This window comes from Trematomus bernacchii, unplaced genomic scaffold, assembly GCF_902827165.1.
Source record: "Trematomus bernacchii unplaced genomic scaffold, fTreBer1.1, whole genome shotgun sequence".
Lineage (NCBI taxonomy): Eukaryota > Metazoa > Chordata > Actinopteri > Perciformes > Nototheniidae > Trematomus > Trematomus bernacchii.
The window spans coordinates 2,720,578-2,735,856 of record NW_022987801.1 but is presented as its reverse complement, the minus strand read 5'-3'; the positions used below and the strand labels follow the sequence as shown (position 1 = coordinate 2,735,856).

Below are 15,279 nucleotides of genomic sequence, written 5' to 3'. Positions count from 1 at the left end.
ATTTAGCTCTTTTTACTAGAAGGTCTGCCTTTTCACTCCCCAGCATAAATTGTTTATTGTTTCCCTCCTCAGTCTCAGAGGTGTTGGCTTTGGGATGCAGTAATGTATTCTACCCTCTGTTATTGAATCAATGCATATGAAAGAAGTGTGTATGAGAGAAATAGCAGGAAATGGAGACATGAAAGTAATGAGAGGTTCTGAAACTGATACTGGATATCTGAGAATACTGATAGAAACAGGAAAGATGTGTTGACTAGAGACACCAGTGACACCCATGAACTTGCTGTGAATCTTTATAATATTGCCCTGTACGGTTTCCCCCCTCCTTTCCTGAATGATGATCTTACATTATATCTCCCAGGATCATTAACAAATAAAAAGACACATTATTTAGTAGTAAGAAAATAGGGTTGTATCAACAACCTTTACCAAAGGTACAATTCCTGAAACCAATAGGAGCATACTGAGGGCCTAGAAAATACATGACAACAAGACAGAAATGTTACACATGTATTACCATACAAGTCCAACAAGATGAGTTTTTTTGTGTTTGATTTTAAAGGAGAACTTTTTCAGGTTCCCACCCGTATTTTGGCTTTCTATGAAAATAATGTTGACGTGCATGTTGAGTGTTCAACATTTTTTTTCCCTCAAACTGTCAAGTGACTAAACCACCACACCATTTTATTTTTGGGTACCATATTTTGTCTTGGTAAACCACACTTTTAACATAGTAGGACATGTTCTTTTTGAATGGGCTCCCATAGTGAAGCCCTGCATTGAATTAATCAGGATGTTAAGTTATGTTTCAGTGTCAAAAGGAGGTAGAGCTTTTTTAATGCATCAATGCAAGGTTTGAGGTTCGAGCACTGCTGTCCACAAGATGTGTCTACAATGGGTGAATGAATGGGATAGTAGTGCAACAACATACATTGATAATTGCAGAGTTTGGTACAATGATATTTCACATGACGGAAATATAGATACAACCTGGAGAAATTATGCTCTTTAATATTTATTTCTCAGAAGCCAAATACACCTTATGAGTTGAGTGCCAGACTCTTGCAGCTGTCCTCCAACCAAAGATGGCGCTGCATCAAAACACCTCTCTCCCTCCTCCAGACAGGCCCCTTCTTCTCTGCTTTCCTCAAAACAAACAGGCAGGAACTTTGACCGGTGTTCCCGAGCTAGTAACTAGCCTGCTAGCTTTGACTAGTTTTCTGTCTTTTTTTCATATTGTTGTGTGTTGTAGCACATGCGGAGAGATGTGGTTTATTTATTTACTCAGCTGGCTGTCGCTAGTCATCCAAGTGTCCTTCGTTACGCTAGCAATAGGTAAGTGCATGTTTTAAAATCCATGCAAATGCTAGGTAGCTAATTAATAACGCTAGCGGACCATTTCAGTAAGTGAAGCTGCAACATTTAATAATAGCTAGGCTTTGTTTGCTGCCCTGCACCTGTATTGGCACTACACAAGTGTGTTAATAATAAAATGCAATTACAAATAATAATCCTACCTTATGATTAAATAAGGTACATTGTGTTCGTTTACCTCACTACTGTGGGCTCGCTAAGCTAGCAAGATTTCCACCACAGGAAGAACGAATACATGATGCATTTTTAATTTTCTAAAATGACAACAGCACATTTTTTAAAAACAGTAGTCATTAAAGTGAAGAATGTATTTTTGTTAGTTTTTGACATGTCCTAAACTTAAGTAGTTTTCGTTGTACATGGGGAAACAAATGTTTCATGATGCTAAGTAAGCTAGCATTTAGCTTTCTCTCTTCAGTCTTTTTATCATTGTAAACGATTCAAAACGTCGATGCCTGAGTGAGCATGACAATAGTGAGGTCCTAAAGTCTGATATGCAATAAAGATTTGATATAATAGCATCAGTATTCAGTTGGAAGGTTAGCATAACTAATATAAACTAGACAATGTTGCTTCAAATCTAACTAGCATGTTTTTTTTACAATGTTAACAATATGACATTCCCGTAGGTTAGTCGACAAACTGGATATTAAGCATTTGGCTCACATAGTTACAAACAGTATGTTAATATGTTGGGTTTGCTTCAAAACTTTATCAAAGAGCTTGTCTGTCTGTCCACGTTGCAAGTTAGTTACCTGGCCACGTAACACACTCACTCTCACTCTCACTCTCTCACACACACACACACACACCCACACACACACACACACACACACACACACACACACACACACACACACACCACACACACACCCCACACACACACTCCTGCAGCTGTCAGGTGTGGCTGCTGACTGTCAAACCCTGCTAGTATCAGTCACTCCACTCCAGCCCAGCTGTGTGTGGTTGTGTACTTGTTTCTTCTTTTGTTGTTCTTATGTTTTACTTTCTGCACATACTTGTGTATGATAACCTTGTGTTTTTACCAGCTTAGTTCTCTTTGTTCCTCGCTGTTATATCTATTTTTTGTATACATAAAGCTGACTATGATTCTGATAATAGACAGGATCAAGGAACTAAGATTAGCATGTTTGCTAAACTGAATCAGATAAAAAAAATTAAATAAGGCAACCTCCTTTTATCAGTGTTTAGTAAAACATTTACCAATGCTATACAGTTCACTTATCATCATTTAATAGCTTTTGATTTGCCAGAATATGAGCCGAGAAAATTCTGATGTCTTTTTCTGACTCTGCAAGATTTTTGTTTGCAGTTAGCAACTTAATAACATTAATACGGCACCCTTGCCTTTTCATGTGAGAACTTATTTGACATTTAGCAATGGATTCAGAGCATTTACAATAATACCCAATAGACAGAGTTAAACACCAGCCAAAGTGGCTTTCTGTCACCTCCTATTAATGACCGGCCCTTTCTTGCCAATCATAAGCTGCTTTGTAGCATTGCAACAGTGCAACTCTGTAATCAAAACTAGGTGAAGGAGCAGTACAACCCATGATTGCCCTGACCCATACTTTATTACGTCGGTATAATCATGCAGTACTTTTCAGAATTAAATTGGCCCAGCTCATGTTCATATTCTATTTGCTGTGTCCAGCTGTCCAATGCTAAAAAAAAGTTGACATTGAATGAAATATGGAGTTGAAAAGGGCAAGGCGGACTCTTTTGGTAAGAGCACATTGCCTTTGTGTGATGAAGCCCTCAGATTCTCCCATGAGCCTTTGCTCTGTTCGCCGTCCCTTTCTCAGGGCTTTGACGTGCAGGTTTTTGACGCACAGTCTTTCCGGCTGTGTTTGGCCTTCCTTCTACACGGGCTCACGAACTGTGGGTCACGTCTGTTTTGCCGATGTGTTTTTATTCATTCACTCGACTGAACTGATATTATTTGGCAAGATATTGAATCTCGGTACCTTTTGGGAACTGAGTGAAATGTGTCTTTAGAACCAATAATAAAAAGCTGTTGGGACTGGAAGCCGTCTTTGAATCTCTGGTCTGATTCACACTTTACTGTATTTATCAGTTTATCTTTTGATATAGACTTTTGATTCAATGTTTAAAAAAAAAAAAATATCACTAGCATTTTAGAACGACCAAAGATTTGTCAGAAAATGTGTGTTTATATTCCTCAAAGTAAGTTTAACAATAAAGATCCTTTGCTTTGAAAAGTGATTAGTGTAATTTCGGTAGTGGTACAAAAAGTCAGGAATGTATAAAAAATAACTAGTTATAAAAAATCCTGCTGCATAGGTAACATTTTCAAAACATATTTTCATCTTTAAGATTTACCTTTTTATTTTGAACCCAAAGCAAACATGGTGAAAACAGGATTATTTATTTTTATCATTTTTATTTTATTGAGATAATTGAAATGTCTGGAAGATCCAATGATGAAACTGCCTCTCTGTTTTTCTTCATACTCTTATATGAATACTGATCCCTTCTGATTGTCTCCCCCAGCTGCTGGCCTGTACTACTTGGCAGAACTAATAGAAGAATACACAGTAGCCACCAGTCGAATAATAAAGTACATGATAATGGTGAGTAACCGCATCATTCTCCTAATTCTCTTGATTTTTAAGAATATACTGCACTGAACCATGTTGTTAACAAGGCGTCCTGTGTGTGTGAATGTGTCCAGTTCTCCACAGGGGTGCTGGCCTGTCTCTATCTCTTTGAGAGCTTCCCAGTGCTGATGGTGGGGGTCGGCCTCTTCACCAACCTGGTGTACTTTGGCCTCCTGCAGACTTTCCCTTACATCGCGCTGAGCTCCCCAAACTTTATCCTTTCCTGTGGTGAGCATGACACACTATCTGTTAGCACCAAATGTCTTTTTCTCTTGTCCTGTTTTCCAACATTTTGTCTCTTCTTTGTCTTCACTCTCCAGTGTTGGTGGTGGTGAACCATTATATGGCCTTCCAGTTCTTTGCACAAGAGTATTATCCCTTCTCAGAGGTAATTTTGTCTCTTTCTGAAGCCATATCCATGAAAAAGATTGTCTGCCATTCTAACTCAAGTCTCATAATCTTTCATTCTGCGTCAAGGTGCTGGCGTACTTCACCATCTGCTTGTGGGTGATCCCCTTCGGCTTCTTCGTGTCCTTGTCAGCGGGGGAGAACGTGCTTCCGTCCACCATGCAACAAGGAGGTGAGACTTATGTCTCTTTGGCTGTATGTTGGTTGTTGATTCGAGCTGTGTGTTTAATTGTAATCTCTCTATCATGACACGTTCTTAGATCCCTCAGTCTTATGAACACAATCTTAAAAAGCCTATGTTATAATGTTATGGTAATCAAGGGAAAACCATGTCTATGTCATTTAAAGGAATGACCCCCTGCGCTTATATTAGCCGTGCTAGTTCAGTAAGTCGATGATGAGACTCGGTCATGGGTTCGATCCCCAATTGCTTTTTTTTCTCTGTGTGTGTGACCACTGTTGTTTATTTCCTCTTAATCTTAAACAACAAATTAATAGGGCTGTAATGAAAAGTTAAAGCTTCATTAATAACAGTTACATTCAAATACTGCGCTGCTTTTCTTTTCTAGATATTACCCTTAACTCTAAAGCGTTGTAAATTCCATTAGTCCAAGTTAATTGAAAATACATGTTATCATTAAAAATATTGCCAAACATAAATCATCCAACAAATGCTTCAATCCATATTTAAAAAAACTAATTTTCACTGTGGGCAAAAACAGTGTTCTCCTGTTTGCTGCTAACAAAGGGAGACAAGCAGGAATCCAATAGCAACATAAATGACTTTAAATAACATAATGTCTATTTTGTCACACTTTTACTGTGAATTAACGATCAAGTTGATTTAATAAAGAAAATACATGTTCATTAAATCTTTTGGTTGATTGGAAAAGTGTGATTATTGATTGACAAAACACACTTGAAGCTTCTTTTCAAGACCTCCATAGAAGCTTTGACTAAATGGAAAAACTACAGGTGTTGTCTGAGAATAAAAAAACGACTGTATAACAACTGACTTTGTTCTTTCTTTTAGATGACGTGGTGTCTAATTACTTCACCAAGGGCAAGAGGGGGAAGAGGTCTGGGATCCTCGTGGTGTTCTCGGTCCTGAAGGAGGCAGTGCTGCCCAGCAGACAGAAGATGTACTAAGGGGCTCGGGGGGGGCAGCCTCAGGGTCAGGAGGTGTATGAGTGAGTGAGTGAATGTGTGTGTGTGTGTGTGTGGAGGATTAAGGGGAAGTAGGAAGGACTCTGGGAATTTGTTTTCTGGATGGGACTAAAACGAAACAGTGGCCATATTGGGAAAAAGAGGAAGGACCAATGAACGGATCGGAGCTTCCTGCTGGACGAGATTACACCGGCCGCGGTCGTCTCTTTGTTTCTCTCTTTGTCTGTCTGACTGCCAACAACATCAACTTAAAGACCCCTTTGTGGGGATCGGTTCTGTAGCGCAACGCTTTGTTATTCACATGTTGGACATTTTTTAAATCTTTGGTATTAAAATATGTTTGTGAAAAGGTCTGACATTTAACACCCACCTGTACGTTTTGACTTGGGAGATAAATAATTTCGTGTTTTTTTTCCTGGAGATGAGATGTTCTGTCTTTTATGTGTTGTACAGTAGGTTTCACGCTAAGATTAAACACAGAAGAGCAGAATTAGGAGACGACTAGATAAATCTCCTCAGATGAAGCCACTTTAAGGTACTTTCTGGTTTAATCCTGATGTCCAAAGCTTTCATTTTTGGTTTGAAGTGGCATAACAGCTGCAGGAAAAATGCCTCAAGTCCCTACTTTACCCGACTACTTTAAATAAGAAAGTGAAGTTAAGTTGTAATTAATCAGCTGGTGCTTTAATTTAATTACAGGATGTGTCATGATATAAACACCCTGTCGCTTCACAGTGATGAAAATGGCTTAATAAGGGCATTTGCAAAGGATTACTTCTATAAACGAAACACCCTTAAATGAATGTGATCTACAATGAATATCTCCCAGTCTGGATCATTTACATGTGTTGGAGATTTTCTTTTTTTGTCTTACAGATCTAAAGACTCATTAATCACCAGCTATTTTTTGGACTATTTTGAAAAGAAATCCACAGTAATAACAAACTGATTTTTTAAAAACATTGATCAGCGAGTTAACCCGACATCTTGACGACAAATGAAAACACTTGTGAAGACTAACGTGCGTCGGGGACAAAAGCTGCTCAAAGTGGTTTTTGATGAAAGTGCTTTTAAAGAGCCCGACATTCTTTTGACCAATTACCGAGTGCGATTCATTGGAGGCTGGTATGCTACACAGATGTATAATAAAATACTTTGTTGAAATAACAGATAGATTAAATGCTTCTTTTCACGGAAAAATAGATCCTCAACATTTCCAATTAAATCTTCACTTATTTAATGTTAAATCAAATGTGTAGTACGATGGATTTTCCTGTTACGCCCTGAACTTCACTCCGTCTAAAAATGTGTGTGTGTTATCCACGTCCCATGTGTCTCGGTCACAGTGAGGTTGAGGCTAGTGTGCACTTTGACCCCCACTGAGGTGTGAAGTAAAGCTAAAAAGACAAAACAACCACACACACACACACACACCTTTAGCTGACAGGCCACAGCTCCCACACACACACACACACACGCTGTTGACAAGCCCTCACCTGGACCCCGAGTCAGTTCCCTGGGGGGAGCAGAGAAAGTGCAGGGACTCATCTGAGACAGGTGACCCAGTTCACTGAGGTTTTCTCACCTTTCACTCACCCCTCCTTTCACCCCGCGTTTGGAGGCACAGCATCTGGGGTGTGTGGCATTTTTAATTTTGTCACTGGGCTTGAAGTCTAGGAGGGGGGAGGGGGATTTTGTGTTAGGGAAGGTCTGCTGTTGAGACTGTTACAACTCGAAGTGAGATTACAGGACACTGCTAGATGTCCTTACAAAACATCTCCTAAAATAGAATCCCCCTAAGCACAATAATTACATTTTTTCAGATCATTTGATGGCATGTTAAATACAAAAATTGATTCATTTTTTTTTTAATCTACCATCAAGTTTACATAATGGATATTTTTAATCCATTCCTTTTAGACATTTACTAATGCAGGTGTTGTTTAAGCTCTTCCTGTGTGATGTTCAGTAATGTCCGGGCTCCAGCACTTCAGCCAAGTGCATGGCCACCTCTGTCCAGGGGGAGGTGCTCCGCCCCTGGGGGTATCCTCTGTGCTGGACCTCCACAATGTCCTTTGGCTCAAAGTACCGTGGGGAGGGGATCCTGGAAGGGAAGGCTCTGGGGAACAACACCCTCTGGAGGACATCCAGAGGCAGGTCGGGGGCGGGGTGGCGCCTGCTGTCCCACTGGGTGGTGTACTGAGGCTGCCGGCTGCCCCCCAGCACTGTCACTTTATCCCGGAGGTCCGGCTCCCTGAGGGGCTTCTCTGGCTGGAGGCCCGAGAAGATGGTCCAGGGTCTACGGGAGGAGGCTGGAGGTTGCTTAGTGGGGATGTTTTTGTCCTCCAAAGGACCTCCTGGTTGGTGTTTTGGATCAGAACTAAGGCACTGGGTGTGGTACTGGCTCACCAAGACTTTCGGGGAAAATTCCTTCAGGAGAGGAAGACCTTTTTGGTTCGCCCACTCTGTCATCTTCTCATCTATAACTGTCTAAAAAAAGACATGGAAATCAGTTCGAAAAATGCTGCAAACCCCTAAATGTGGGGAGATTAGATTTGCCCAACATACAAACCAACCTTTTTATTGATTTTATTTAATTTGACCATATCCATGAGATCAATGTATAAAGTTTGACCCAGCTTCCTCTCCTGCATTTCTTTCTTCTTATCAGTTTGCCACATGCAGCTTTTCAGATACCTGCACAACAACACAAGAAGTCCGTCTCAAACTTCAACCAAAACAGTTTAACCAACTTTGTATTCTGTTGTTATTTGAGCTTGTTACCTTGCCACCTCCCTGTGGCACCAGATGCGGGCCGAATCCAGAGGAGTTTGTCCCATGCTGTCCCGGGCCAGCGCATCTGCTCCGGCCTGCATGAGGGTCTCTGTGCAGCTCAGGAGGCCTTCAGCGGCGGCCAGGTGCAGCGGGGTCTCCCCTGAAACTGTGGTACTGGTAAAGACAAACATAAATCACTACTATTATTTTTGTCACCATAATCATAATCATTATCCCTTGCAACAGCATATAAACATTCAACTAGCTCATCGTAATCCTAATTTCACTTTTTATTGTAGGCTTTTCTTAAAAAATGCTTTACTTTTGTGATTGAATAAGCATCTATTGGACCCAGCTGATACATCCAGCTACTTGGACATGCACACAGCATTTTATTCACAAAAAAAGTGTTCCCCTACGTGTTGATGTCAGCCCCGTGCTCCAGCAGGTAAATGAGGCACAAGGCGGTGTTGGGTGAGCTCTGGGGGGACAGGACTATGTGAACAGGCCGGCGACCCTGATTATCGCTGCTGTTGACCCCCCCAGTGGACTCCACCAGCAGCTGAACGGTAGCCATCTGACCGTAAAGGCAGGCCATGTGCAGCTCTGAAAGACCCTGGTGGAAGAAACACATCATATGCATGCAGTTATATATGCTTTTTCAATGGCATGGCTTACTGGGAAATTCATTGGAGTGGAGCAATCATTATTTCTTTTACATTTATTGTTAGTGGACTGGCAATTTATTCGATTATTTCCATTTTGTGATGTGTGCTTTTAATGAAATGAATTTATAATGAGAAATATAGATTTTTTCCCCCTGTTAACACAGATTAAGGTTTACACTGTTCATTGCATCTTTTAACAGTGAAATACCATTTCCACTGGATAAAACTTCAAAAACACATAACTACTTTTCTTCCCAATAAGAATTTCCTTGGCTACTCAACTTTTCAATGCCGACTTGTTACCTTTATTCTAATCAACGTAGTAGTAGGCTCTTTTTTAGAGAGTTTAGAGATTAAATTATTGCAGTGGGTCAATTTAATTCCACCAATAAGCTCCTTTCTTCTCTTAATGTTATTGAGCCTACATGTCTGTTCACACTGCCATACTGATCCAACGCCTCTTGGCTCCCAACATCTGGAAACATCTGCCCCTCTGGGGGAGCTTTGTGGGTCACCTTCCTGCGAAATGAAACCATAAAAAACTAGGGTTGTGAATGCTAGGTTAGTATCATCATAGGGCAAAATAAAGACTTTGATGCATTGATTGATTGATTGAAAAGTTTATTAACAGCTTGTATATTGGGTACAGTACAGTACAGCTCAAAACATACAATTGTTAAGGGGATGCAGACCAGAGAAAGACTTTCGTCTTGTTTACATCAGGGTCCCCCATTTCCAATTCATCATATCATTTAAGACATATAGGACATATTTGACATACAGATGGCTTATTTACAATTTACATACAGGTGGTTTTTTACATACAGATGGCTTATTTACAATTCATGCACCAAATGAAACTAGGGGTAGATGGTGACTTAGTGTGACTTAGGTGACTTAGTTTGAATACAGTCACGTCACGTTCAAAATGGCCCATGTAAAAAGTAAAGTGCTCAAAAGCAGCTAGTTTACTATGAATTCAAGTTTACATTAAAAAGCAGAACAATTATCAATACATTTCTGAAGTTATTTACCGATTTCTACATTCCCCTCGTCTCCGTTTTCCTGATTTGTTGACAGGTTCCATGGTTACCAAGGAAACGTGGTCACCATGAAACAAACTGATTTTTTTGGGTCACTTTTACTTTCCACTTTCACGGAGTTAAGCGTTTTGTTTTAACATCTGCAGTCCTGATCACTCTACAATCTACAAAATATCCAGTCATTTTTTAATTGTAACCCTTTTTAATCTGTTTGTTTACCTAATGCTACGTTTATTTAATAGACCAAGAACCCTATTTTTGTTATTATTTGTATACTAAATGCTTGGGTTAATCATTGTTCGGTCTGAGGTCTGTCAAAGGTAGCAACAACATTGATTTAGATACATTTTTATACCACATTCATTTTCCACTTTTACTGGGTCATATTTAAGTCGAATAATAACTAGAAAATATTCATTAATTTTCACAATTGTATCCTCTTTCAATGCAAGTTTTCCGTTAGGTGTTTTTAATATAAGCCACTCAATGCGCATGCTCAACCTTGATTGGCTGATGCCTTGTTGCAATTTCATTGGCTGTCAGCAAAATACGTTTGTTGTCATTAGCTCGTAGCTAGCATACGTTAGCATTATTGCAACTTCCGCCAGACGTTGATAATATTTAACAGCAGCAAACGTTTAAAAGTCATTTGTAGAAACAAAAGTTGGTAAATTACGTCGGTACTTACTTACCGTGAGATATATGTATAAAACAAATCACTGATACAAATAATTATAATGGTTCTTCAAGAAAAGAAAATTGTTTTAGAGAACTTTGCAGGGGAGTCGTCGTCCTCAGGTTCGGGGAGGATGGTACCTGGTCCAGAAAATCCCGTCTGCATTTCAAGCTTCTTTCTCAGAGGATTGCCAAACTTGAAAGCAGCAGAAGAACGTGAATCGACAACAAAATGCAGCAAGTTGGTGGGAACAGGTATGTTAGTTAATGAATCACCTTTGTCAAAATGTGCCAAAAGTGTAAAATGTTACTGTGCATTATATAAAATGGTGTAATGTTTTGTTGCACCTGTCTGAAAATGCCCATAACATACCATGAGTACTTCCCCTCACATATGTAATGTGTGTATGCTATGATGTAAAGCAGACAAGGATGCACCTTGTTGTAATGGCAGATATGTTGTCATCTCATAAGATAAGATAAGATGGTACTTTATTGATCCCAATTTGGGAAATTGTTTTTGTTGCAGCAGCATAAAAGACAAGGCATTTTACAATAAAACAGAACTAGAAATAAACAAGAATAGAAAGAAAATAAAATAAAATAGAAAATATACATGTAGAATTTGACAAGGAGAGTATGTCATTTCCCCCCCCATGACAGCACCTCCTATATACAGCTGTTTATTTCGTGCCCACCTTCGTATGTTTCTTTCTCTTTTCTATCTGTTTTTTGTTAACCTGAAACATTAAGTTGAATGTTAATTTCAAAGTGTGTTTAAAGAAGGACACTTTTTTTAACCTCCTTATAATCTGAGAAGAAAGACGAAAAAAGATGAGCAGCTGCAGGGACAGCCACCCGATACACTAATATTTGTATGCAGTTAGACTTACGTTTCACAGACACAGCCTTAATCAGCATGCCATTTTTGAAAGTAAAAAGTCCACTTCCTTATTTGATAAAACAGGTCTGAGTCATTGTGACAGATCCGGGCAGATGAATGGCTACTGTCATGGCAAAAATGGATACTTCCACTCTCCCGTCCCTGGTGTGTTTGTATTGATGGTGCTTTATGATTGGCAGCTCGTTCGTCGCCTGAGTAAAAGCAGATCAATCCTGCCAGTGCTGTTGAGGCCTCAGAGCTAACGTTTGTTCCACTGCGCCCCGGGCCTGCCGCCACGCTTGATGCCGATAGGAATTAACACGTATATTCTCTATGTCTCTGTGAGGCTGAGGGGTCGATAGGCTCATCGGGCGCAGGCCTCTCTGATCACTGATATTGACCACTTGACCCCGGGCTGCACTGGATGTAGAGAACTGTTTGTCATGGTAGAGACACTGTAGTTTGGGTTAAGTCAATTTAGAGGATTCAGAATAAGCAAACTCACTGAAATGTATCTTATCATTGGTTTATGTTGCCTATTTTTTTAGTTTCCTTGGTTTCTTTATTCATACATTTGCTACATTTTCTAGGGAAATCCTAGAGAACGGAAAGCACAAACACTATTGCTAAAATTAAACTTACCCTTGTTGTCTATGCAGCTTTACATTTCCTTAACCCATTTGAAGAAAGTATTCTATTTCCCCTTTTCTTTTTTATTCTACTAAATAAAAAGCATAAAATATAGAAAAAGGAATACAAAATAAAGGAACAAATAACACAGACTCGCAAATATAGATTGCTGACTTGTGGTGATGGAAACTTCCACAATGAAGAATATTTTTAGTTGGTCAAAATCTTTAACTTTAAGATCCACTTACTAGCTTAAAAAACCCTTAATATCGCACTTCCTTAACGTACCTCATACATATGTTCTGCAGCTATTCAGTACTTTTTTTTTATGACTTCCACCATTTTATTCTTTGTCATTCTCTGTCACTCCAAGCTATGAAGGTCCAGTGGAGGGTCAAGGACGGGCCGTGAACTTCTGGCTTCCTGCTCCGAGCCACCAACCCCCCCAGAGCCCACGCCTTTATCACAACACTGCTACTTCAATGACAAATGCATGCAAGTGCACAGAAAGAGTGAGTAAGAAAACTGTGTGTGTGTTAACGTGCACGTAAATGTATATACGGCTTAATAGTAAGGGCACGGCCCCGCTGCGGCCTCTTTAGCTTCCTCTGACCTCGGTCACATGTGTGTCGGTGTAGAGCTCTTTCATGTTTGACTTTCAGCACAAGTCCCCGGACGACGACCCCCGACATGACCTCTTTCTTCTGGCAGTTGAGTGTGAATGTGTGTTTGATTGCCCATGTACTGTCAAACTCAGTCTGTCTATGAGAGTGCATAAGCCTTAACATCTTAAAAGCTTTCTGTTTATTTTTTTTAAATGAATATTTTTCAAGCTCTGGGGAAAACGGTTTTACATAAATCAGATGTCAAGTCAAGTGCTGAAGAAAAGGGTTAAAACTAATGATTTTTCTGGGATAAACTGTGTTTTTAGGTTACATACACAGCGTTTTCTGTGCTACAAAACTCCTCTGACAACTTGTGTAGCACACATTAGAGCAACTTGAGTCTAGTTCGGTGTGTGTGTGTGTGTGTGTGTGTGTGTGTGTGTGTGTGTGTGTGTGTGTGTGTGTGTGTGTGTGTGTGTGTGTGTGTGTGTGTGTGTGTGTGTGTGTGTGTGTGTGTGTGTGTGTGTGTGTGTGTGTGTGTGTGTGTGTGTGTGTGTGGTGTGTGTGTGTGTGTGGTGTGTGTGTGTGTGTGTGTGTGTGTGTGTGTGTGTGTGTGTGTGTGTGTGTGTGTGTGTGTGTGTGTGTGTGTGTGTGTGTGTGTGTGTGTGTGTGTGTGTGTGTGTGTGTGTGTGTGTGTGTGTGTCCCGGCTACAGCACGTCCAGTTGGTGCAGAGCAGATTAGCATCGGCACGATCTCAGCTGTCTAATGGCGCGTTTCCACTACAGCGCGGAGCACGGTTTAAGAGGGCTGTGACGTCAGCGGCCCGTCTTTGGTTGCGTTTCCACTTGGCCTAGTACCGGCCGGCGGGTCCTAATTCACAGTTTTTCTGGCCTCATAAAATCGCGGGTCTAGGGCCAGAGACAACGAGGCTGAGTCGGGCTGAGTATGCTAAACTAGAGAGAGCATCGCTGGCAAGGGGGCTACAACTACAACAAGATGGACATATTTGACCGTGATTTAATTGTAATACACGTTTCAAAATGATGCCGAAGTAACAACATACTGATACCGGTTAGTAAAAACCATGAATTAATGCTTTGTCAAGTCTGCAGACAGACGGCAGGGGAAAAACCTTTTAAAATGCTTGTTTTCTAAATGGAGATTGGCTAAGCTAACGCAGTATGCTCCGACCGTCCACACTCACAACGGCCTATACAGACATAAATAAAGCAGCGACTGTATTCACCATGACACAGGCAGTCTGTGGTTTGTACTTGTTTAACTTTTGTCTAGTTTCTGAACATATATGAGGAGCTGTGAGCTCTGAGTGCTAACAGCTAACGGCTGTGTTGTTTTTCTGGGGTTCTCTGAAGATCACGTCACGGCTCCGCCTACACTGCGTTACTATAGATACTACCCCAGTTCCTAAACTGTAATGGAAATGCGCCATAAAGTGAGCCAGTCCTAACGAGGCCCAGCCATACCGAGCGGGGCCGAGCGAGGCCGTGTAGTGGAAACGCGCCATAAACCTGCTTAGGGCGAGGATGAAAGTGAGATCATGTGCCAGTAGCCTCACGGCGCGCTCTCCCATTGGTCCGTTACCTCATCCAATCACATCTGATTTTGTGCTCAGTGAACATGGAAAGGGAATACATCTGTCCTCTGAATCTAAAGGTTTTTTGGTTATTATACCGTATTATCCCTCTATTCAATATTTATTTAGGGTGATTTTACCTTTTATTGATAGTAGTATGTGCACATTGACTGGAATCATGGGTAGATTAAAAGACACTTGCAAAATAGTTTCTTGGCTAGATTTAAACAAGGGACATTAAATACTAATAAATCCTCATTTTGGGTTTTATTTGGGGTTTTCTTCTTCATTCTAAGCGCTGTTTGCTGCTCTCTATATTTGGAAAATACTCTTAAGAATGCTTGAGTTTTCATTAAATTAGTTTGAAGAAAAGTGAGTGCTTCAGAAGAGAAATGAAGCAATAGAGGGAGGAAAGAGTTAAGAAGTGAGGCAGTTGAAAAGCGAGAGAACACAGAGCGAAGGAGAAGATGAAGAGTAGCTACCAGAGCAAACACACAACCTTGATATGCCTCCATATTTGATGAGCCACCTTACGAGGACCCTGGGCCTCTGGGGTTTCTGAACTCTGCCTGTGTGTAAGTGCGCTGATGTCCTCACTCTCCTTCTTTTTGCTTCCTCATCCTTTTGCATTATCATGTCAAGTAACTAGGCAAACACGGGCTGCAGATGCTCATATCAGAAAAGGATCATTTTGGATGATCCATCTTTTTCTCATACAAGTGTACTTCCTTATACAGCATATTTGATAACACCTGTGAGTCATAGATTGTGACAGATCAGGGAGATTCTCTCCTCTGGTCTTCCTCCTATT

The 15,279-nt window shown here is 40.5% G+C and overlaps 2 protein-coding genes across 2 annotated transcripts; one reads left to right on the top strand and one right to left on the bottom strand.

Moving 5' to 3' along the window:
* The first annotated feature begins 1,125 nt into the window (after positions 1-1,125).
* tex261 (testis expressed 261) lies at positions 1,126-6,014 on the top strand. The gene is made up of 6 exons (XM_034150262.1): positions 1,126-1,335; positions 3,913-3,992; positions 4,094-4,247; positions 4,340-4,407; positions 4,497-4,599; positions 5,461-6,014. The coding sequence occupies exons 1-6, from the start codon at positions 1,266-1,268 to the stop codon at positions 5,574-5,576; spliced, it is 591 nt and encodes a 196-aa protein (XP_034006153.1). The 5' UTR covers positions 1,126-1,265; the 3' UTR covers positions 5,577-6,014.
* A 1,538-nt stretch (positions 6,015-7,552) lies between these two features.
* si:ch211-1o7.2 (ankyrin repeat domain-containing protein 53) lies at positions 7,553-10,124 on the bottom strand. Its single transcript, XM_034150257.1, has 6 exons — positions 10,072-10,124; positions 9,463-9,556; positions 8,789-8,985; positions 8,379-8,543; positions 8,171-8,291; positions 7,553-8,084 (listed from the first exon to the last, which is right to left on the bottom strand). Exons 1-6 carry the CDS (start codon positions 10,122-10,124, stop codon positions 7,560-7,562), a joined length of 1,155 nt encoding a protein of 384 aa, XP_034006148.1. The 3' UTR covers positions 7,553-7,559.
* Between the last annotated feature and the right edge of the window lie 5,155 nt (positions 10,125-15,279).